At 42.7% G+C, this 24,845-nt stretch overlaps 1 protein-coding gene across 2 annotated transcripts in view; it reads right to left on the minus strand.

Moving 5' to 3' along the window:
• The window catches only part of ECHDC2 (enoyl-CoA hydratase domain containing 2), a 164,484-nt gene that overhangs the window by 54,048 nt on the left and 85,591 nt on the right, over positions 1 to 24,845 (minus strand). For both annotated transcript variants that reach the window (XM_078670530.1, XM_078670527.1), the window contains one exon: positions 12,543 to 12,635. In XM_078670530.1, the coding sequence (XP_078526656.1) occupies positions 12,543 to 12,635 (93 nt within the window). The remainder of the gene's footprint in view (positions 1 to 12,542; positions 12,636 to 24,845) is intronic.

The raw sequence follows: 24,845 nt of genomic DNA on the forward strand, positions 1-24,845 counted from the left end.
TGCCAGATGCGTATGTGCTCCCAGTGGTTACGATGGCTCATGGAATGGCCCATATCAGTTCGAAGGGAATATGTAAGTCGTTGGCTCCAGTTTGGCGGAATGCTGGAATTCCGAAATGTGCAGAGAATGTGGTGAAGCATTGCATGATTTGTCTAAAGTATAATCCTGGTAAGGGAACTCCAACTCCAGCTGGTCATTTTGCTCCTCCGACGTATCCGTTTGAGGTGATACAGCTAGACTATATTCACATGGAGAGATGCAACAATCTGAAATACGTTCTTGTGGTTGTTTGCGCCTTTTCTAGATGGATAGAGGCTTACCCCCTAAAGGATAATACTGCCTTGTCTACAGCCAAGGTTTTGTTGAGAGAGTACTTCCTTAGGTAAGGATCGCCGAGAATTGTATGGTCGGATAATGGGAGTGAATTTGTGGGCCAAATCATGAAGAAAGTGTGTGCTGGTTTGGGAATAAATCCGAAGTTCCATGCAGCGAATCACCCCCAGTCTGCTGGACTTGTTGAATGTTATAATGGTACCTTGAAGCTGAAATTAGCTAAGGTACAAGCGAGCACTGGTCTTACGTGGCCGGATGCCTTGCCGTTGGCTCTTTTGTCAACAAGGATGACTGTGCATTCTCGAGTGGGACTTAGTCCGTATGAAATTGTGTTTGGTCATCCAGCAAATGTTTGGGGTGTGCCTCGTCCGAAAGAATGCAGCAGTATTGAGTACCCTATGTTGGTGGATTACTTACATGACTTGACTACTAAATTACGTGTTCTCCACCAACAGGTCTATGATAGTTTGCCGACAGCTACTACAGATCCCGGACACTCCATCGAACCTGGTCACTATATTTTGATCAAGAATTTTCAGCACACCAAGAACTTGGAACCGAGATGGACTGGTCCTTATTTGGTGTTGTTGGTTACTAGAACCGCTGTTAGAGTAGCAGGCAAAAAGAACTGGGTGCATGCCACCCACTGTAAAAAAGTTCCTTTGCCTTTACCGTATGATCAGTGGGTGAGGGATGGTATAGCTGATTCCGAATGTGAACGAGTCCCTAGATTTGTTCCATTTAGGGATGCTCATTTGACATGGACTCGGTCAGAACACGAGGATGATGATGTTCTGCAAGCTGCTGTGCCTCCTCATCTGAAGATTGGCACCACCAATCCGGAACTTTTGTTTCAAGACCAGACTGTGCCTGATAAAGAGTGCTACGAGTTCAGACCAAGAAAGCTTGTACATATGGACAAATAAACGTGAAGCTGGAATTTCTTTTAAAAATAGCGAATTTACACCTTGTCAGATCAAGAAACTTTTTTGCTTTTTCCTTTTTCGAGTCACCATCCGGACTCCGCTGCAGGGTCACGGTAGGAAGTTCTTAAGGAGTGAACCGCGCAGTGACACAAGGTCCGTGGTCCAGGGTTGTTAGTACGATCTTGGCGCACACTTAAGTGAAGAAGGTAACGACCTTGAGCAGCAAGTTAGAGGATGGAGTTTTTTTAGTCTGACCAGAGTATTAGGAAAGTGGATTCTAAGGTCCGAATATGTATATTGGTTCGTAGCAAATGTTTTTTAATAATGTGTTTTCTAATGCTTTTGAATATTGCGTTAGCTTGTGTGGGTTTGATTTTCTATGTCACACAACAGCCGCTTACATCTACCTCCCAACCTACCCTTTCTTTTCCTACTGTTTCTCCACATGAGTTTCATACGTTGCCTGAACATGAACAGACACGAAGATCAGAATTTGTGAACAATTCGTTTATACAAATGTTGCATCAGCATCAGCTAGTCATAAATACTACGAATTGTTGGGTGTGTGGTCTTATGCTACATACGATAGATAAGGGAATGCCATATTTGGCTTTGCCTTTTTCACCTAATGGGTCAGTTTGGGCACTCCAATCGATGTTTATCTATGCGAATGAAGCCTCTCCAGTGCGTTCTGTTAAAGATAACGTGAGTAAGAATGCTTTGATACGGGGAATAGTCGATATGATTAGAGATATCGACCCATATAATGGTATTCCCAAAGATGAGGTACAAGCATATGTTAGTTGGAATAAGACGACATATAGTGTTAGTTTGACTGAGAAAGAGAGACAGAAAAGGTCTCCTCCGATTTGGATTGTACCCCATCGTGGTCATCTTTGTTTACAAGGCAATGGTCAGAATCCGAGAGCTCAGCTTGGTAAGAGTGTGTGTGTTCACACATACGTTTATACGTCCCAGAAATCTCCTCCGTTCGTGCCAGCCAAAGGCACGTATTTTGTCTGTTATGACAGAGCATATACATGGTTGCCGTCTGATTTTTCGGGCACATGTTATGTAGCGTTTTTGCTTCCCCCTACATACACAGCTGCTTTTGACTACCATAAGACAAGGTATGCTCGAGGTGTTATTGATGTGGAAGACACTGCTGCACAAGAAGTTGGAGACTTCTTTAAGGGTTTCCTGCCCTTTTGGGGTCCCATGGCCAGTAGTAGGAATATTCGTCAGCTTACGAGAGTGGTTGAGGGCACTATAAATGAGACCGCAGGTGCCCTTAGTAACAAGCGGATCGCCTTATGACATTACAGAACCGCTTTGTTCTAGATATTATACTGGCAGATAGAGGTGGGGATATGCAAATTGATTGGATCTAGTTGTTGCGTTTTCATACCAGATAATGCCCCGACGGTGTACCAAGCTATCCAGAGGTTGCATAAGTCTGCTGAGTCTATACATGTGGACGAAGGTAACTGGTCGTTGATGGGATGGTTTTGGGAATTGCTGTCCAAATGGGGATGGAAGATTCTAACGTTCCTTGGTATGGTTTTAGCGATCCTTTCTCGTGTTGCTTATGCATCCAGTGTGGTCCTGCCATTTGTGGCCTTTGTGCTACGATTTGTGTGAGAAGACCCGTTTCGAGAGAAGCGAGAGAGAATAAGATGATGTTACAGCAACACCTTGATGATCTGATGAGAATACATATAGACCTGGATTCAGATTGACATGAGTTTAGGTTATTGCCTACGTAATGGCAAAAGGAGGGTCTGAGGTTCCGTGGTTTACGGGACCGGACTCCATTTTGTTTTACGTTGTTTGAGACGCCATTTTGTGTTGTCCTCACATAGGCCGTGGTATTAAACGAACGAACAAAGTTTCATGGGCCTCGTTGTTCATGTACATATTAACGTGGGCCTTTTCGACTTGCGAGTGAACTACAAGATGCTGACCCCTTCACCTGTAACTGACCCTTCTACGAAACTAGTTTTGTTAGCCGATAGTAATCTGGAAATCCAATCATTGTTCAGGATATCGTTAGCCTTTAGTTTCTTACACATATCTTATCCTACACTGTATCTGAATTGCTCTTTTCTTTATGTCTTTTCATTACATGGGTAGTGCTTTCAATTATGGGTTTGTCCGGCTTTTGGTAATCGAATTTGGGACAGTCCTAATAATTAACTTGTGGGTTGGTACAATGTAAAGTGAGCTTTTCGGAATGTGATAATGTATAGAAATTTGTTTCTATTGGTCAGAATTTTCCGCAATGGGTGTGCATTCGTAATGGGTTGAAACTGTGCATAAAAGAAGATGTCTTGCTCTACCAAAATTGAGCAGGTTCCTGAGTTGTACACAGTGTTGTATTGCTTGGTTCACTGTTACTAGCTGCAGCTAATAAATTTGATCTCTGACGCCACCTAGAAGTATTCCGTGTCTCTGTTTGCCAGGACAGGAGGACTCTAAGACATCAGGCGTGTCCCTGACGCCGCCGGTTCTGAAAAAGACCCGGTTCTTCACTTTCTGGTGGCTTGCCTCTGCCACCCTCCAGTTGTTGCTTCCTCATGAGTTTGCACTCCTCGTGAAAAGGAGAGGGGTCCTCCTGTCCTTCTTCTATTCTATTGAAAACCCAGACCTCTTATTATTGGACGCCTGGAAAACATTGCAAGTTAAACATAATCTTACCATCACCAACAACATTTTATTATGTTGAGTATAGTTTAGATTTCGTTCTTTCAAAAAGTATTTGCATGCTGAAATACCAATTACGTTCTCTATATTGGTATATAAGGATACCACATCCATTGTGATTAATGTGTATGTATCTTGCCACGGGGTTCCTTGTAAGTGTCTTAAAAGATCACTAGCATCTTTAATGTAAGAGTTCAAGTTCAAGACAAAGGGCGAAGAAATCTACATTTAGAGTAGCAGGAGGAGTTTCCCTTGCACCTGAGTTGGCCTGGTCCGCATTTGGAGTGGTGGGAGGAGTTACACCTGCAGCCGAATAGGGCTGTGCATCCTTCTACAATGCTGTCTCCAACCCCTGTGGTTTGTCTGGGGCCAGGGCTTACAATGTGAAAGGAGGTTGTTGTGCACTTCTACAATGTGTCTGAAGTGTCCCCAGAACACAGACTTTGGCACTATAAGAACAAGGGCTGTGACCCCATGAAAGAAAGGAAGACACTGCATATACTGCATCTGGCCAGAGGACTGCCAGGAGGAACCGCCATTGGACTGGACTGCTAGAAGTGCAGCCCTGCTGCCTGTTGGGCTATGGGAAGGACTACCACTTTGCCTAGAGAACCCTTGTGCTGGCCTACCTGTGTGCACCCTGCTGGTGTACCCCAGTGAGCTCCCAGGAGGGCTGCTTAGGCCCCTGGTCCAGGCCAGTAGAGCACTGGGTAGAGCTTCTTGTTCCCTTTACTGTCTTCAGGGTGGAGACAGACTGAGCACTATATTTTCGCTGTTCGGAGCGCGCTGAGTGAGCACTGTAAATTCTCTCGCCACGCCCCTGTAGCAAGGAAAGGGCACTTTGTGTAGCCATGCAGCGCATGCACAGCATTGCCTCAGTGCGGTGGTTGAGCCACGGGAGGGGAGAGCTACAGCTGCAGAAGCACTCTACCACATCCCTCTCTTGTCCGGCCATAGTTATTGGTTTTGGTGCAGCCGGGGCTTGGCTATGTGACCAACTGCACAAGGAGAGCAGGGATTCCTGGCCCGGGAAGTCCTCTGGGTTGCCCTACAATGCCCATGTCACAGAGGGGCAGGGTCAACGAGAGCAGAGCCGACGGAGGCTTTGCTCTGTGTTCTGCCTGCTACTGCCCCCTTCACGAAACATAGTAGCTGCACCGCGTGGTTGCGGGCAGCTGCTGGTCAACGAGCCAGGGCGGAAGGCCCTGGCCCATGGGAGACTTTTGCTCTGTGCCTTCTTGGCCCAGAAGGGTGCCAGACTTGAATGCTACAAGTGAGACGCCTGCATTTTTGTGCTCAGCAGCTGCTCTGCGGCATAGCGGGCAGCTGCCTTACGTGTGGGACGGGGCGGCAAGGCCACCCTTGAACGCTGCATTCCTCCCTCACCGTGATAAACACATGCCTTGGTGGGCCTTCTCCTGTTTGGGTGATTTATCCAAGGGGATTACTCGACAGTGGCCCTGCATCATGGAGCAGGGAACCATCCATGAATTACCAGGTAGCATATAGTAGGAGCACCGGTGCCGCTCATTGGGTGGATTAGGGTATATTCTGTGGCACCTTGGGCCCGGATATGACAATATATGTTGTCTTGTCTAACAGTAACAGGTTACTGCTTATTATGTCAGGAAGTGGCCTATAAGTTCAATGATGGTGAGTATGCATAAGGTTTTTATGCTATTTTGTAACATGTGCGCCCTATGAGCAAGGCTTCAGTGCATCCATGTGTTATGACAATGGCCAGACTGGCCAAGTGATTTATGCGATTGTGGTCTAATGTGATTCATGTGCAATACAAAGGATATTTGTATATAGCCTTGTGTGGAGTCTCTTTTTGTGGTGTGCCTAGTGTGTCACTGGTGTGGGAGTGTGTTGCAAAAATGCTTTATACATTACAACTGGAATATGCCTGACTGCTTTGCCAAGCTACCAAGGGGTTATTTTGGGTGTGTGACTCCCTTGCCCGGACTAGAGTGGTGGGTTCTGCCTGGCTTAGCTGCATACCCTAGCCAACCAGAAACCCTATTTCTAACTCTACCATATCCCTAAGGTACACAAATATGCCAGCCACCTCCCCGGATCACTGCACAATATCTCCTAAGGCTAGCCTTCTGGAAAATGTGTCTGTCTATGTTGATTATTATTTATTTCCTTTTGTTAAAGACTTAAGTTCATACATCAGAAACACTAAGGACTTTTTATGTAAGATTGAGCACATTAGGTGGAACGTGGATTTCCTCATGATCACACTTGATATCACAAGTCTGTACACAAGTATTATACATAAGGACGGAGTAAAGGCAGTGGAGTAGTTTTTTCGAAGCAGAGCACTTAAGCACTTTGAACACAACCATACGGTTGTACAGTTCATGGAGTATTGTTTAAACCAGAATATATTCCTATTTGGAGGTCAGTATTACAGGCAAAAACAAGGGATGCTATGGGCACCTTCTTTGCCCCCAGCTATCTGAATGTATTTGTCGGCTGGTGGGAGAAGCAGGTGGCGTGGGGAGATGAGCACCATCTTTTGTATAGCAACTGGTTCTATGGATCTGCTAAATAGATGACCTTTTCATTGTTGGGAAAGGAACGGGACACTCAGTGGAGGAATATACAGCCCTCTTGAATCAAAACTCAATTCGTTTGCATTTTACCAGCTATATAAGTCAGAATGAGGTACATTTCTTTTACACCTAACAGCATATGTTACACCCATTCACATACTGATACATACACTCTGACACCCACACTTACACCAATAGATATACTCTCACACCTGCACATACTTACATACACTCTCATACCCACACATTCATACATACAGACACTCTCACACCCACTCTTACACCTATAGAGATACTCTTACATCCATTCACATACTCATACACTCATGATCACTGACATATACATACAGATACACCCATTTACATACTCATACAGACACTCTCTCACCCACAGTTACACTTGTTCAGACACTCACACACATACTTACATCCATACAGACACTGACACCCACACTTACACCCATACAGACACTCACAAATTCACTCATACATACACTCAGAAGCCCTGGGACTCACCATAGATATACTGACACAACCAGGACACACTCGTACATATACTGAGACACCAAACCGCACACTAATGCATTTGCTGAGTCACTCAGACACTCTGTCGTACATGCCCCTAAACACCCCAAGACACACACATACTTCTAATATTGTGTTTCGTCATCCCCATGTACCGTGGTATTCCACAAAGGGTATACTATGGCCCAATATATAACTATATTTTTGTCCCTTATCACTTAAAAACAACTGAACAAATTCAGATCAGATAACAACAAGCATTGGCATTGCCAATAGGTCTCACCTTTGGGACCTTTTAAGTGTTTAGCCATGCAGTACATACATACACAGGAGGAAGGACACTGAAAAAAAACATGCAACTATGCTAAGAAAAAAACATACTTGGACATCTCTACTCACAAAGACCAAGAGACCTGCAGCCTAGAACACTAACTTACCACCTAATAAGCAGGGACTTTGTGTGCTCGTAGCTCGCCGCATGCTCAAAACTAACAACAAGCACTGCTAGTGTGCTCCAAAGGCTTCAATTATAGCATGGAGTCAAACAGTTCTTGAGATTACGAACAGACTCCTGCTTCACCATAATCAGAGGCCTGGCAATCATCCGTAAAGCATCTATGGACAACACAATCACGTGTGCAGACCCATTTGAAGTACTTGCAGCAATGTGATGCTGAAGGCACAGCAGCCTGTCCTGCAGTGCAGCCCAGGAGGAAGCCACGCTGAGGGCAGTCCCATGGATGACTTGAAGGAAAGGATAACCTTAGTAGCCTTAGTAGCCACAAGCACCAGGATAACGAGTGGAGTCGGAGATATTGTGCGGCAGGCCAACCCATCCCCCTGAGGGCCAGGCATTCACTGGAAGCAGAGTTGAGTCAGGGTGGGGCTTCAGACGACAATAACTGGATGCTTTGAACCCTACCACAATGCCCTGCTACCTTTCAAAGACGGTGTAGGGATGGAGAGCGAGCTGAGGCTAAACAAAAAGTAGTGCGCCCAATGTGCATAAGTGGCTAAAAGTGCACTGATCCATGTAACTGGGTCGGTCGCGGGGGCGGAAACAAACAACAAAATGGCGGCACAAAGACAACAAAAGGATCATTCTAAAGAACCTTTTATAAGTGATGGGTGTGGCCAAACACCACAGATGGAATACACCATGCCTCGCAGAGCAGCGCATGCGTGCTACCTAGGCTTGACCTAGAAAGGACCTTTTCCACGCCATATTCTAGATTCCGGTCAAATTACATGTAAATCTGTTCAGCCATTTTGTCACTATGTCTGTTTAATTACTTTATAGAACATCCATTGGTGGGAAAACGTGTTTTGAAACCCATTTTTTCTTTGCAACCCCTTAACTAATTACCACATAACTTTGCATCATCAGCCAACGTAGAAAAAGGAATAGAACGTTTTGTGGCAGGAGATTCATCAAACAGTGACAAAGTTATTATCAATCACATATCAGGGAAATTCCTAACTTGGATTCCTAACTGTAACTACAGAATGGCTAAATCTGTAAAAAAAGAAGTAAATAATAAATAAAAAATAAATATATATATATTGATTTTTTTTCCAGAGGTAGCCACTCTGTAGAATGTGTGTGTATAGATATATAGATATTTAGTCAGGCAAGAGTTTCCTTTGTATAATAGTACAAAAAATAACATTTAAAAACAAAAAAACAAACACAAAACACCAGGTGTATTTTACAGAGATAAATATAACTTGCACCCCTGTCATGCCCTGGTTATGAACTCACATATTACATCACTCATAACATGTTATATGACATCATGGATTAAATCATTGATGACATCTCAAAATATATCATTGAGGCATCACGGATCACAAGCTGCCATTAATTATGGTAACATTTATGTGGTGCACACTTTAGCTATCTGTGAATTTTCAAGTGTAAGCATGACTTCATTAAACCTAAGTATAGACTCAGTGTAAGAAGAGTCAGTTGCAGTAATACCTTACAAATAGGTTGGGCCTTAATTCAAAAGTCTCTCACTAGAAATATGTAATGAAAAACTAAAGGTTCTCTATACAGTTAATTATTTTCTGTGAACGTGTGTGTAAGCTGACATAAATGAGTTGTCATGTTGTGCCATAGATCGTTCCAATAAAAACTGAAATTTTTTAAAGTGGAAATACTCATTTCCAAACGTTCAGAGGTAAAACTTTAATACTCTATCCAGTTATAGAAAAATAATTGCATGTTTCTGGGCTCTAGAGAAATTTGGCGGGATAAGAAATTTACAAATTTGCACTGACTGCAAGTCACCTGTCTTTATACTTAGTAGGGAGCATGTGAGGCGGTACACGCCCCACAATGTTTGCTTGGTATTAAGGATGTTTCAGTATCATTTTGACATTCACCACATTTCGGGTAGTATGAACCACAAATCAGATTATTTATTGAGATTTCTTCTTTAGGGTGAGGGGGACATTGAAGACAACAATGAGTATGAGAGTTGTTTTATTGTGCCTGTAGCTGTTGAGTGATCCTGTGCAATATCTGAGAATAAGAGGCTTGCTGCTGATAACAATGCGGTGTTACAAGGAATCCATTTTGTGCAAGATGGTTGGCCGAAGAACAGAAATTTCAAGCTGGAATGCAACCATATGTAAAAGTTGCAGATGAGCTAACTGTGGGGGATGGGTTACAGATGCGAGATGACAAGATGGATCCTCTAGAAGATTTGAGACCTATTATTCTCAATATTGTTCAGGAAGGATATGTGGGATTCAGAGAGAGCGGTCTGGGTGAATGAAATACCAAAAAGCAGAACAAGGAAAGTTCTCAATGTAATTTTTTTTTCTGTTCATAGTATTGTACAGACATGCCATCTTATAAGGTTCAGGCACCCATGTTCAACGTAGTTGAATCCATATGTTTTTCATCTTGTCATAGTTTTTCCGAAGCTCCTTAGTTCTAAGTTTAGTTTACCTGTGCCGGGTAAGGACTGTCTGGTGAGGCCTTCCTTGGCTTCATCCTAGACCTGGAAAGCTACATGTGTCATATGGAGGATAGACTAGCCTTAGGCCCACAGCCGACAGGTGGAACTTCTGAGCTTGGCCACACTTGGTGTCGAGAGGGACTGGGACATGAATCTCAGATGCATTTCTGACTTGACCATTTTAAAACCCATACTACATTGGCTCAGAATTTGGCACCTCCACACACTGAAACCTATAGGAGCAGCCTTAAAGAGCTACTAATGACAAATAAGGCATTACACTTTGGCTCAGGCATGTATAAACCTGACTTTACAAGACTGGCATCAGCAACCTGTGGGTTAAACCGGAGACTTACAGATCTATCAATATGGAGTTTAAAATCTGCCTTTTGGAAAGAACATGTGTATTCAACCCATATAGATTCTCTCATAGGCAGTTTAACTATCCAGTATGTAGAGTACAAACTTTTTCCATGTTTCTTTATCATTTCTAGACAGAATTACGCCTTCATTTGGCAAGTCACTTTGTATTAAATTCATGCTGGGTAAACTTCCATTAAATGCTTTCACAGTCAAATGGAAACAAGGTAACTCTCTCATGTCCCACATGTGGGTACCGTCAGGAATCAGTGGAACATTTCTTATTTTTTCGCCCACAATATGGCTACACATGCCATGAATGGCTAAAACCGATTTGCCTGAAACTTGAAATCAATTATTATCTTTCGGCTTTAAGAGTGCTAAAATCAGATACCACAGAGCATATAGTTTTCTCGGTAAGCAAATTTCCACACTCTGCTTGCATAGAAGGCTCAAGGTTTTATCACGTGTGTCCTAGTGGTGATTTACTATATATTGAAATCAATTTATGAATTTAAATACCAACTAAACTTCTATTTTGTATTTACTTTACAACCAATGTGTGATTACTAAAGATTTTTTGAATGTTGCTATGATTGGATTGATGTTGTTTTATGGTCTCCGTTTCCGAAATAAACAAATGTAATTTTATTGGATTTTTGAATTGTGACAGTTGAAGTGGATGCTTGTTCTGGTGGGCACAGGGAGGCCCATTTGCACTTAATTCGTCTCTTACATGCTTGAGGACATCATAGTTATGCTCCTGTGTTTGACACAACATATATATATATATATATATATATATATATACATACACACACATATGTGAAGCCTGAAACGCGTCATGGCGGCCGAAAAAAGCACGAAATAAACAACGCTGCACTAAACAAGTGGAGTCCGATCCGTTATTTCTTTAACTAAGTAAGATGAAAGGAAGTATTGAATATATATATATATATATATATATATATATATATATATATATATATATATATATATATATATATATATATATATAAAAAATCAACCACTACTTAATATATGGCCTACCATGCTTGCTGAATGTGGCTGCATATACAATGCTACACCTCCGACTTAAAGATCATGTATGCCCTGATGACACAGCTTGTCATTTAAAAGATGAAGGGATAATGGAGAGAAAAGAAGCAATTCTGTCTTGGAGGGAGCTGCTTGAGGAAGCGCATGGCATTCTACAATGGACTCTAACCCAAAGTTGAGATCATTCTTGGCTTGGCAGTGACTCATAGAAGTGGTACAGTGTACTGCCAATCAACATCCCTGAAAGAGAACTTAATACTGGAAAATTGACCTACATGCACAGGTGTGGGGGGTCTCCTGGGAGCTCTGCAGTCTCCAAGAGCCTTAGGGTACCATAGAAATGGTAGAATGACCTTATCTAGGGTAAGAATACACCACCAGCAAAAGAGACCACAGTGATTCCTTTACCGCAGTACCTTAGGGTCCCCGTGGCTATGGAAATCTCTGGCAATGCAAGCTGGGGAAATCTTTATAGTTGGGGAGAATGTGCACTAACACCAGCCCCGAGCTGCCAGGCCGCACCATCACCCCACTGCCATCCTTTGTCTTCTCAGCCAAGCCATGTAAAAACAGGATGGCAAATGACGTAACCACATTGCAGCATAGTGGGGGGGGGGGGGGGGGGGCGGGCGCAGCAGGAGACGGAAACACTGTCATATGATTGACACATAACCGCCTCTAGCCCTCTCTTTTAATTAGTGACTGAGAGACTAGCAGCAATAGACGAAGGCTCATTCCTCCTTTTGCCACAGTTTAAATATGTCTCTGTTGGCTGGCTTCAGGCAGTATTTCCGATTTCTTTGCTGCAAAGTCCATATATTCAATAACATTAAGCTGGTATTTGTGGTACCGTTATTTTCAGTTCAGCTGATGGTTTGGTTTTTAAATGTCAAACCATTACTCAATATTTTCAAACAGCAAGATGTTGTAATTCTGTATAACTGCACCAACATGTATTCCACAGTTGTTAGCTTAAAAAGTCCCCTTGAAATGATCTGTGCATACTTGCATCATGCTGTTGAAGCCAAAAGAACAAGAAAAACAAATGTAATAATTCAGCAAAAATGCATTTGGGAACTTGGTTGTGTTGTATTCATTCATACCTGCTGTCCTGAGATCACATGCTAAAGCCAGCTCCAAACCTCCTCCCAGTGCATGGCCATCAAGAGCAGCAATTGTAGGCATGGGCAGTGCAGCTAATAAATAAACACACACACAAAAATAACATTTTAATTAAACCTTAACAATGAAAAGATCCTGCCAAGCAACATTCGAGCCTAGTTCATTAACTTTCACTTGCAATCGGCTTTGAGACTGATAAGCAATGAGAAAAAAACGTTGCAAGGAGTCATCAGAATATTCTATTTGCAGGGCTGACTCTACTTGTCTATTAGAGCATGGATGTGACTTAGGAAGCTCAAGGACTGTTGGCCAAATAGGATCAATCAAACATGGTCTGTTCTGATGCTGCTTTGAGACTGAAGGAGCAGCCAAGATCCGGCCATGAAAAAGCCCAAGACCCTATTCTAGCCACAACTCTCCGCCCGTGTCCACATATGGCAGAGTCGAGCATGCACTGCTGACTCAGAGCAGCTCACTTTTACATGTAGCTAGTTTACCTAGTTCTGGCTTTGAAGAACAAGACGCATGTGACAAACGTTGGCAAAGCCAATAGGTCTTGCCTTTTAACCCGTTCGTTGTGTGCGTCTGCCAACGACCGTCGCACGTCTGTTGGCCAACACAGCCCCACCCATGCACGGACACGTCCGCATCACAGCGGATTCTACGCCGCGCTTAAGGGGTTAAGCGCGGAGGCCCATAGGAATGAAGGGGAAATTTGCGATTAGCAATTTGCTAATCGCAAATTAGGAATATTTTCAAGGGTGCAGGGGTGTCTCAAGAACACCCTGCTGCACCCCTGAAAATGACATGTGGGGGCATATGGCGCACATGCATGCCCTAAGGGCATGCATGAGCGTCATATGGCACCTTTGGTTTTTTTTTAAATAGCTTTTTTTAAAGAATTCGCAACTTACCACCAACTAGAAGTTGGTGGTAATATGCGAATCCTTATGGGCATTTTTGGAATATTTTTTCTTTGATACATTGCATTTAAGGAATCGCAAGATTTGCGATTCCTTAAGTGCAATCGCAAAATAAGGAATAGCAAATTTTGCGATTCCTTATTTTGCCACAAAAATGTTACATACATATCATTTAGCAATTTAGCATTCGCAAAGGCCGAAAGTCGGCGAATTTCGGCCTTTGCGAATGCTAATTAGCTTGATACATATGGCCCTTAGTGATCCAAGTTGGATTGGTGAAATAAAAAAAAAAGGTGCCCCTTTTTTTTTTTAACAAAAGGGAGCTGGAAGGAAGCAAGAAGGAGAGCATGGGTGGAAGCAACATGGAGGCTACCAGTGGTGGGGGGGGGGGGGTAGGGGGGGAGATCTCAGAGGACGGGGTAGGAAGTAACATGGAGGACTGTGGGAGAAGTGCACAACGCAGGCAAGAGAGAGCAACATGGAGCAAAGGGGAACAGAAGCACATGGTCAAGAGAGCACAATGTGGAACAGGGAGAAACCCAGGGGCCCAAAAGCAATGCAGGGGAGAAGCACAGAAGCGCAAGCACAACACGACAGGGCATGAGTGAGAAGCTCACAGGTGAGATCAACATGGAAGGCGATGGAGGGGCAAAGAGAAGTACATAAGGGAAATACTTGGCTACAACATGCACTCTCATGGAGTGCTTAATTAAAAAGAAAAAAAGGAGTGTCTGAAAAGTAAGCAGTGGAAGAACATAAGTTATGAGGATATGCTCCAGGGGAGGGAGAAACACATAAAAGCACAAACAACCAGTCTTCAAAGCAAGATTGACTGGATGTGTAGGTTGCTTTATTAACAGAATGCAATGTAATCCGATTAACACTACATTTTCTTAATCCCACTGCAAAGCAATTAAAATGTACAAGGCAATCAAATAAGAATTTTATGTAACTGTGAATCTGCTCAGCGAGCACTCGCCCTAGGGTTCACAGCAACATCAGACCATAAAGTTCCTTCTCAACGTTCACATATTGATTTCCATGACTGAGGCCAACATGTTGATAGATATAGACAATATGTTATGGGTCTTAATCTTTGATATGAATTCGCTTTATTGGCTAATCAGATGCATAGTTTCAGGCGAGAACAAGTTACTCAAGAGTAAGTACACGTAAACATAGGCCTCAACTTTCCATGAAAACAACATTCAAGTAATGAATTTAGAATGCTTGTTAAAAAATGAAGAGCTTTTATAGGAACTGAGAGCCGTGATTAGTGAAAAGGGGGTGGTGGTTTTGGCAGGGAGGTTAGTGTGGTGGTGATGAGGTGGTGGTAAGGCTGGTGAGGGTGGTAGTAGGTTGGTGAAGGGTGTTGATGGTTAGGGTGGTGGTGGTGGTATTTAAGGTGGTGGTAGTTTTAGGGGTGGTAGTTCTGGTTGTGGTCAGGCTAGTAGTAGGGTGTGGCCATGGTGAGGATGGTGGTGGTTAGGGTTGTTGTGGTAGTTAAGGTGGTGATGGCGGCTGTGATTAGAGTGGTGGTACGGGCATTTGTTGGCTGGGTTGGGGTGATGTTGGTGATGAGGTTAAGGGGTGTGGTTATGGTGGTGATAGGGATGTTTGGTGTCGGTGGACAGGGTGGTGGTTAATAGGGTGGCGGTGGTAGTACAGTGGTGGTGGTAAGGAAGATGGTGGTAGAGTGGTGGTGGTAGGATGCTGGTGGTGAAGAAGGGGAGAGGAAGTGTTGCTGAGGGTGGTGGTGATGGAGGCAGAAAGGTGGTAAAGGGGTGGTGGTGAAGGTAGTGGTAGTGGTTATGGTAGGTTGGTGGTTAGGGTAGGGTGTTGGTGGTTATGGTGGTGGTGGTAGGGCGATGATGGTGGGGTAGGATATTAGTAGGCTGGTTATGGTGGTGATAATCAGTGAGGTGGTTAGTTGTGGTGGTTATTTTGGTGGTATTTAGGGTGGTTGTTAGGGTCAGGAGATGGTTGTGGTTAGGATGGTGGTAATTAGGGTTAGGTGGCAGTGGTTAGGACGGTGTTGGGGGTTGGAGTGGTTGTGATTAGGGTTACATGATTGTTAGGACTGGTGGATAGGGTGGTTGTTGCTAGGGTTGGTAGCAGTGGGTAGGATAGGATGGTGATGGATAATAAGGTGGTGGTGGTTAGGCTGATGGTAGTGGTGGCTCTGGTGTTGTAGTTAGGGTGGTGGTCTGAGTCGGTGTGGTTAGGGTGGGGATGCGGAGGTGTTTAGAGTGATGGGAGGGGGAGTGGTTAGGGTTGTGTGGAGTTGATGGTTAGAGAGGTAGACGTTCGGTGGTTGTTTGGGTGGTGGTTAGGGCGGGGTGATGGTGTTAGTGTGGTTTTAGTTGGGGCAGGTGGTGGTGGTTAGAGTATGGTAGTCGTGGTTAGGGAAGGGTGGTGGTAGTGGTGATGTGGTCCAACGCCTGACAAATGAAGTGAATGCTTCCTCTCTCTCTCTCTGGCTCTTCTATTAGAAGTGGAGTGAGCACTCCTTTCCTTCTCAAGACTCCAGCCATCCGCACAGTAACCATTTATTGCGTTAGCGCCATTTTAGATTTTAACCTACCAAACAGTACATCTGTCTGGTTGCGAAATACTTTTTAAGGACATTCTGAAAGCTGACTTTGGAATGCATTCAGCCTATTATTTACCATTGGCTTTGTGTTTTGTCACTCACATGTGCTTGCTTTCTAGCCATTGCTTTGCTTTTAGAACTTTGAGCATTTTTTTGTCCTTCCGATGGAGCATAGCCTTTTTACCAACTCTCTAATTGGTTCAGTCCATTCTTCCACAACTGCTCGCTTTTCTGGAAATCTTTTGAACTTTTATGCAGCTCTCCATGAGTGCATTTGTTTTTCAGTTGGGTCCGTTATATGCTTCTCCGCTCCTTGTACTCTGTTGTATAAAGCTTTGTGTGCTTCTGTGCACTCCCATGTCCACATTAATGTTTCACCCAAGAGATTCCATCCCCCTCTCCCATATTGCTCTCTCAATTCCATGTGCTTCTCTGCTGCCTCCGAGTTGTTTATTGTAGCGAATAGTAATGCACTAAAGTGCTTGTGCTCTCTCTTTAAAACATAGTAGATTGGGCGTATACCCAATCAGCATATTTAATTTACTTTTAAGACCCTAGTAAAGTGGCACATAATTGTACCCAGTGCCTGTAAATTAAACGTTACTAGAGGATCTGCAGCAGTGATTGTGCCACCAACTTAAGTAGCCCTTTAAACATATCTCAGGGCTGCCGGCTGCCGGCTGCCACTGCAGAGCCTGTGTGTGCAGTTTAATCTGCCATTTCCTGGAAAAATAAACCTTTTGTCAGGCCCAATCCTTACTTTTCAATACATATCTTAGACAACAAACTAGGTCAAGAAAACTCAGAGGGCAGTGTGCAATGTATTTAAAAAAGTAGGACATGCACATTTTTAAGTTTTATATGTACTAGTAGTAAAAAGCACATTTGTTTTTCACTAGAAAAGGCCTATCTCTCCCATAGGATAGCATTGGAGTTGCCTTATTACATTTTATAAGTGTAATTTCCAAATAGGAAGAGATGACTGGTTCATGTTTGGGGTCTCTGGAATCCTAATTTAAAATCCAAATTTATGGCGAAGTCAGATTTAAATTACAATTCTTGAAATGTAGTTCGTCTGGAGGCAAGGCATCTGTGCACTTCAAAGGCATACCTGTAGAAGTTTCTCCTCACTTAAAAGTATAAAAGTGTATAAAAGAAGGACTTCTGAGACTTCCACTTGAGTACATTTCTGGACCTGTGGATACGCTGCCAGGAAGAAGGACTGCTGTGCGGCTGAAGAACTGCCACTCTGCTGGACTGCACTCTGCCGGACTCTGCCGGACTCCTGGTTTGCTGTGCTGACCTGCTGCCTTCCTGTCTGGGTGAGAAGGACTGGACCTGCTGAACACAGAACGACTCCAAGGGCTGGCGTCCTGATCTGAAGCCTCGGAGAAATAACAGGCTTCCAACAACTTTGAATCTGCACCTGGACTCTGCTATCTATGAGACTACCCTTCCAAGTGGGGCCACCCCAGTCCCTGACCCTTGGGAGTGGGGTTGAGGTGCTTTGCCATCCTCTGTGGTTCCAGTAGAACCAACACATCTACTCTGTTGCATGACACAACCCTAAGCAGAACAGATGCATCTCCGCTGCTGCATGAATTGGACCCATCATGAAGACCTGAATCGCCTTGCGACTTACAATGCTTTCAGAACTACCATTGCGAAACGTAGCCTCAGTGCCAGCCCTCGCATCCTTCACCGTTGGCTGTATCAACAACAATGCCGCACCAAGCATCGCAGCCTCACAGCTCTTCAGAACAGGCGTATTGCCCCCACTGCGAGCTGCATCCTCAACACCGGACTTCGCATTGTAAGCCCCAGCAACGGGATCCTCAGCGACAACTGAGGCCCTCGCATCGCAGCCTCACTGCATCTCAGAACTGAGACATTGCTTTGGTTTCACAACGTATCTTCAACGCGGATCCTCACAATGCTCAGCAAACCAATATTTAAAGTTCTTTGTTCAATAAGCCTCATTGGACTTTTGGCATTTTTATCTTGTGTTTGAATAAATTAAGCTCTATTTTTCCTAACATAGTGTGGGGTATTTTTGTATGGTGTTTTCACTATTTTACTGTGTGAAATGTTTCACAAATACTTTTCTCATTGCCTATGAGTTAAGCCTGTCTGCACTGCCAAGCTACCAGGGGGTTGAGCGCAGGTTAATTTGGGGCTTGCTTGTGCTTTACGCTGACTAGGACTGTGGTCGCTGCTTGACCAGGGCTTAGACCCCAGTTAAACAGTAAACCAATTTCTTTTTTAAGTAATATTTATTGAATAACAAACAGGGATCAGGACATAGTTATCATAAGGGATGAAGAAAACATTGCAAAGTGTACAATAAATGGAATCGATAATACATAATATAGATAAAAGAGAGTAACAAGTGCAGCCTTATGTAACAACAAAAAGATAGATAACATTAGGATACCTGGCAAATAATTTATCTGTCTAAATAATTTTGGGTTGATAAAAGAAAAGAAGAAAAAAAGAGGAGTGGGAAGAAGGGGACGATACAAGAAAGAAAGGAAAGGAAAGGAAAGGAGAAGAGAACTCATAGGAAAAATGAATGTAAAGAAGAGTGTGTAGATAGAAAAGTAGTAAAGGGTAACCAAAGTAAATCAGATTTAATTCTTTGAGGTACAAATGAAGATGAAAGAGTAGAAATTCTACGTTTGTCACAAATAAGATTCCACCATATTAATATACATATCTTAGAATTATCTTTCCAAAAAGTAAGAATAACGTTAAATGCAAGTGCAAGAAAAAGATCAAATAACTTCAGCTTAAGCAGAGTATCATGTGAATGAGGGCGGATAGATAGTTGAAAAAACGTGGAGCATTTAGTCCAAATGGATCCCCAAGATTTTAGAACATTAGGACAATGGTAAATCAAATGAGATAATATACCATTGATGGAAAGGAATGACCAGCAAAAAGGGAGGAAGATGCGTTAATTTTGTGAGTAAATATTGCGGTTAGCAGCTCTAGAGGTGGAATAAACGTTCTGCCAAAGTTTATCACATTTTTGAGAAGAAAGAGTGATGGAGAGGTCTAGTTCCCAAGCTAGTTCAATATTGGATTTTGGTCTGTCAGAGATAGAAGTATGTACAAGTTTGTAGATAAGGGTCGCTTTAGGATTGGAATCGAAAGAGATGTTGTGAAGAGGAGTTGAGGGAATAAATACAGTGTCAATAGTAGGTAAACATTAAGATTAAAGAAATGATTGAAGTGCCTGTGACAGTTGAGAGTATTGAGCGAAAGAGGAAGGTACGTCATAGTAATCTTGTAGCGCATCAAAAGGCAAGACTGAATTATGAGATACAAGTTGGTGTGCGTATATAATATTCTTCTCTCTCCAGTGTTTGAAATAAAATGATTTTTGGCGAAACTTGATACATTTGTTGTACCAAATAGATGAGGTGAGAAAGGCTTGGTGAAAGTTAGATCCATCTAAAAACAATGAACTTAGCACATATTTGGAATATTTCAAAGTAGGGTATTTAGATATGAAAGTACAATTGGACATAAAACAGATGTCATAAAAAGAAAAGTCATGTAAAAAAGAACGTTCAAACTTAATCCAACTAGGTGTCGGATCATCATGGTATTGTCTGTCTAATGCAAATACTTGTCTAATTAGAAAAGCAGTATGGTATAGCTTAAAATTGAGAAATCGTACACCCCTTCATTCTTTGGTTTAATTAATTTAGTTAAAGCAATACGAGCAGGTTTATTGTTCCAGAGAAATTTAGTACAAATTTGATTAAAATAGTAATTGTGATCTTTAAAGGGTAACATAGATAACAGAAATAGAATAAGCGGTACAATCATCATTTTAATAGTATCAAACCTGCCCCACCAGGACAAGTGTAGGGTGGACCATGAGGAGAGAAAGTTTTGAATCTTAAGTTTTAAAGCAGTAAATTTATGGGTTTGAGTTTGGGGAATGGTAGAGGACACCATTTAAAATTGGTGTCAGAAAACATGAATTGGTAACATAAAGGGTTTAAGGGTAAAACTGCAGTTTTAGAGAAATTTAATTTGTATCCAAATACTTTAGAATATAAGTCAATCTCCTGTAAAAAAGGAGGTAAGGAAGTTGAGGGATTTGAAAGGTACATTAAGATGTCATCTGCATAAGCAGATCATTTAATTTCATGGGAGTTATGGAGAAAGCCAGTTATAAGCGGGTTATGGCGAATGCGCTCAAGAAAAGGTTTTAGACATAAAAGAAGCAAAAGAGGAGAAAGGGAACATCCTTGCAGTGTACCTCTATTTAAGTCAAAGTAGGGAGATAAAAGACCATTGACAAACACACATGCACAAGGATTAGAGTATTTAATTTGATAAGTGAAATACATTTGGGGCCGAAACCAAACAATTGGAGAGTTTTGAACATGAATTACCAATTTATACGGTGAAAAGCTTTTTCAGCATCAAGAAATAATGCAGCTAGGGGATCAGAGTAGTTCCTCCCCAGCATGATAATGTTGGAGGGCATCCTAGCATTATCAGAGGAGAGTCTACCTTTAATAGAACCAGATTGATCAGGTTTAATAATATGGCGAATAACCCCTTCGAATCTGGAAGCGAGAATTTTTGCAAAGATTTTGCAATCGTAGTTGATTAAGGAGATTGGGCGATAATTTTGACAAAGGGAAAGATCCTTATCGGGTTTGGGGAGAATTACTATAAGAGCTTCGAGAAAGTAGCCTTCAGGGTTGGAATGTAATATAAAGTAGGAAAAGAGCTCAAACAAATGCGGCACAGAAATAGATGAAAAGGAAGAAATAAGTTCAATAGAAAAGCCGTCAGGACCAGGGGCCTTAGCTCTTTTTAAAGATTTAAAGTAAACCAATTTCTACTATCAGGTAATTCTACAATTACTATGGTGCCCTGACCCTGGCTGTAGAAGGGGGAGGATAGTAAGGGAAGAGGCAGGCAATGGGCACTAGGGTATGTGGGATATTGGTAGTGGTATTTACGTTTAAATGAGCTTCACATCATAGGGCAATTTGGTTTCTGGCAAGACAATGGTTCCAAAGATTACTTACTTATGCCTACTACCCTGGGGTATAGGCTATCAACCCGGACTACCACCCATCTCTGTCCTGGGTTTTTCTGTCAATCTAACTCTAGCTGTAACCCATCACCTCCAGTCAGCCATGAGGCCTCAACGCCAGGTGTTTTTTGGCCTTCCTTTTTTCCATTTCCCTTGAGGGTTCCAGGTGAGGGCTTGCTTGGTGGTGGTTGATGCGGCTTTACAGATGGTGTGACCTATCAAGCCTCTGCCTTTTTTCATAATTTTTTCATGAGTAGGGACTGGAAAGTCTGCTGCCATAGGTCATTGTTACTGATAGTGCTTGGCCGGTGGATTTGGGGGTTTTCCTCAGACAGAAGTTGATCAAAGTCCAGACTTTGTTTATGGTGGTCACTCTTGTCCTCCAAGTTTCTCTTCCATACAAAAGTACTGATTTTACGTAAGTGTTGAAAACCTGATCTCGGTTTGCATCATTAGATCCTTGGAGCTCCAGATCTTCTTTAGCTGAATGAAGGTAACCCTTGCTTTGCCGATTCTTGCCTTGACGTCCGATTCTGTGCCGTCCTTTTTGTCTATGACACTGCCCAGGTAGATGAAGGCCTCCACCTCTTCCAGTGAATCACCTGCAAGAGTGACTGCAGTTGTGTTGGCAATTTTAGCCTTCAGGATCTTGTTTTTTTGCCCTGTGGATGCTGTTGTGCTGCGACGTTGTCAATCTTCTCTTGCATCTGCAGATGGGTGTGGGAGAATAGGGCCAGGACGTCTGCAAATTCCATGTCATCGACCTGCATCCAAGGTGACCACTGGACCCCATCTCGTTTCCTTGCTGGGGAAGTCTTCTTAATCCAGTCGATGGCCAGCAGGAAGAGAACAGACAAGAGCAAACAACGTTGGCGGACTCCGATCCTCACTTCGAAGGCTTCTGTGAGATGTCCTCCATGGACTATCTTGCGGGTCATTCTTACGTAAGAGTAAATGAGGATTCTTATGAGTTTATCTGGCACACCAAAATGGTGGTGGAGTTTCCAAATAGTCTCTCTGTCCATGCTGTCAAACCTTCTCATGGGGAGAGGATGAAGGATAACGGCCAGAGCAAAAGACTTTGGACCTGGGGATCCAGGTTCGAATCGCAGCCTCAGCTCATCATCCAGCGATTCTGGGCTAATCACTTAATCTTCCTGTGCCTATGAACAGCGCCTGGATTCCCTCATGGGTGATAAGCTGTGCTCTACAAATCCAAGTATTTATTATTTAGTTATTTATATTCAATGAAGTTGACATGTGGGGTGTAGTGTAGTTCCTATAATCCCAATAAGCTCTGCGCATTGGAATAATATATCCTATAGATTTGAAGTAGGACTTAAGTCAATAGGTCTCTATCGAATATACTAAACTTAATAGTGAGTGCCAGCTAGCTCAGAGGTCACTAGAAACTTTCTCGAATTCACAAGAAGGGATTCGTTTCTGACAACTGCATAAACTTGACAACTTTGTTTCCCAAAAATAAGAATATATCTCTCAGAGTCGTGGAAACAATAGATAAGTATTTCTAAGAGTCAATCGTGCATGCTTCGTTTCTACAGAGTTGCAGAGGAATAGTGAGACGGGCGTTTTCAATAAAAGGTTTATTGAACAGTCTTCTTTCTCATGCAAGAGAGGTGAACTGCTACAATCGTTATGCAGAATGCAAAGTATAATGCGTACAGCGTAAACAGTAATATGAAATAATACTGTAAGAGCATTGTATGGTTTCTAAGTCATATAAAAATACATACATATAAACATAGACTAAAATACTCAACTAGTGCTTCTAAAATACGTCTACCACAGTGTAACAAACCTAAGTCTAGGACGAGGGAGGAAGTAGGTGTTTGTCTTTTAGCATAGGTTTAGTTTTTGCCAAGAATTTACCAAAGGTTTCTCTAGGTTCTAATCAGCTCCATACCTTAGAATGAAGGAGGTCTGGTACCTCTGTCTCGGGACTCGATTTCCTAACACCCCGCAAGGGGAGCTGGAAAAACTGGAGCTGGATTCTCAGCAGAGAAGGGCAGCTTCCTGATCAGTGCGTCAGCTGGAGAGTTGGCTTCCTTTGGCACTTGCTGTAGCAAGCTGCGTCGGGCAAGTAGGTCTTTGAACTGCTCTGAACCACCGTATCTTGCTATAGCAAGTAAAGGTATATTTATACCTTGAAGGTGTTTAGGAATGGCATAGTTTGACGTAAAGTCGGGCATATGAATGTCATTAATGAACCCCTAAGGAATTGATGTTCATTGTAAAACTAACAGTTCTTGGAGAAATCAATATTCAAGCAAGGGGAAGTCCCTAACGGCTTAAACTGTTTTTTGCAAGAAATCGTTGTGATGTTTGGTGAACGGATGGAAGTAGCCATTCCTGTATTTGGGTAGCATGGACTATGCCTAAATAAGGGCTTAATTTAAAATGCCTATATAAGGGCAACAAGAATTGTACCTATATAAGGGCATGAATCTGGAAAATTCAATCGGAGCCTAACACGCCACACAACAGGGGGTAGGAGTTCCATTCCATCGACTGCTCAATGATGATGTGGAGTGGTGCAATCTGGTCTGTACAAGATCTATCTTTGTGAAGCCAGCTTGCTGGTCGCATAACTGACTGTCAACTTGTTCCTTCATTCTGTTCAGGATGACTCTGTTGAACACTTTGCCTGGGGTTCATATAAAAGTTTTCCTTCTGTAGTTTGTGCAGTTACTCAGGTCAACTTTCTTGGGGATTTTGATTAGATATCCCTGCTTCCAATCAAATGGCACCTTTTCCTCCTCTCAGATCCTTCTAAACATGGGTAGAGCATGTCTTCTGATGGTTCAATGTCTGCCTTCAGTGCATCTGCAGGAATGTTGTCAGGTCCTACTGCTGTCCCATTTTTTGGATGCTTGATGGCTTGCCTTATTTTTCCTTGGTTGTTATGCTGAATTTGAATGGCAAGTCCTTGTCAGCTGGCTGTATGTCTGGTGAAGACTGTGGCATCGGCAGGTTCAGCAGTTCTTCACAGTGCTCCACGCAGCTTCATTGTTGGCCTTCGTTAACAATGATTGTCTTCCCATCTTTGTCTTGAACAGGTCTTTCTGGCTTGCTGTATCTGCTGGAGAGTTTCCTTGTTTTGTCAGAGTTCTTTCAAGTTATCATGGCTTGCTGCTTCCTGGGCTTCTGTGGCAAAACCATCAATAAATCGTCACTGGTCTGCTCTTAAGTTTCTCTTTGGTAGCTTGTTGGCTGGAGATTTTTCTTTTTCTACTCTTGTTCTGCTGGTGTTGACTGCAGCTTTCTTTTCCCATTGTGCCATAGATACCAACACAGTATATGATCTATTTACATGATTTACAATGGTGCTGTACAAGCCAGGATAATGGATACGCAGAGTGCAGTGGCACTTTACCTAGTGGAACCACCTCCTGTTTAGAAGATTGAACTCTTCAAACAGGCTTTCCACAAATCAATGGAATCAATGTGAACATAGCTAGAATAATACTGCACAGGGATGCTTCATATTGCATTCAGTTGGACTGAACCTCTTCTATTAATGCTTCTTCGTGCTCCTTCTCTTTCCTGCAACACTCAATAGTGGCCAAAATTACGCATGTTCAGGCACTTTATGAGACACCTAAATACATTAATAACTACTGTGAAAATTCAGTTTGTACAATGAAAACTGTGTGCCACAAACATGGTCAATGTGGGTTCT

This window comes from Lissotriton helveticus, chromosome 1_2 (genome assembly GCF_964261635.1).
Source record: "Lissotriton helveticus chromosome 1_2, aLisHel1.1, whole genome shotgun sequence".
NCBI classification, from domain to species: Eukaryota; Metazoa; Chordata; class Amphibia; order Caudata; family Salamandridae; genus Lissotriton; species Lissotriton helveticus.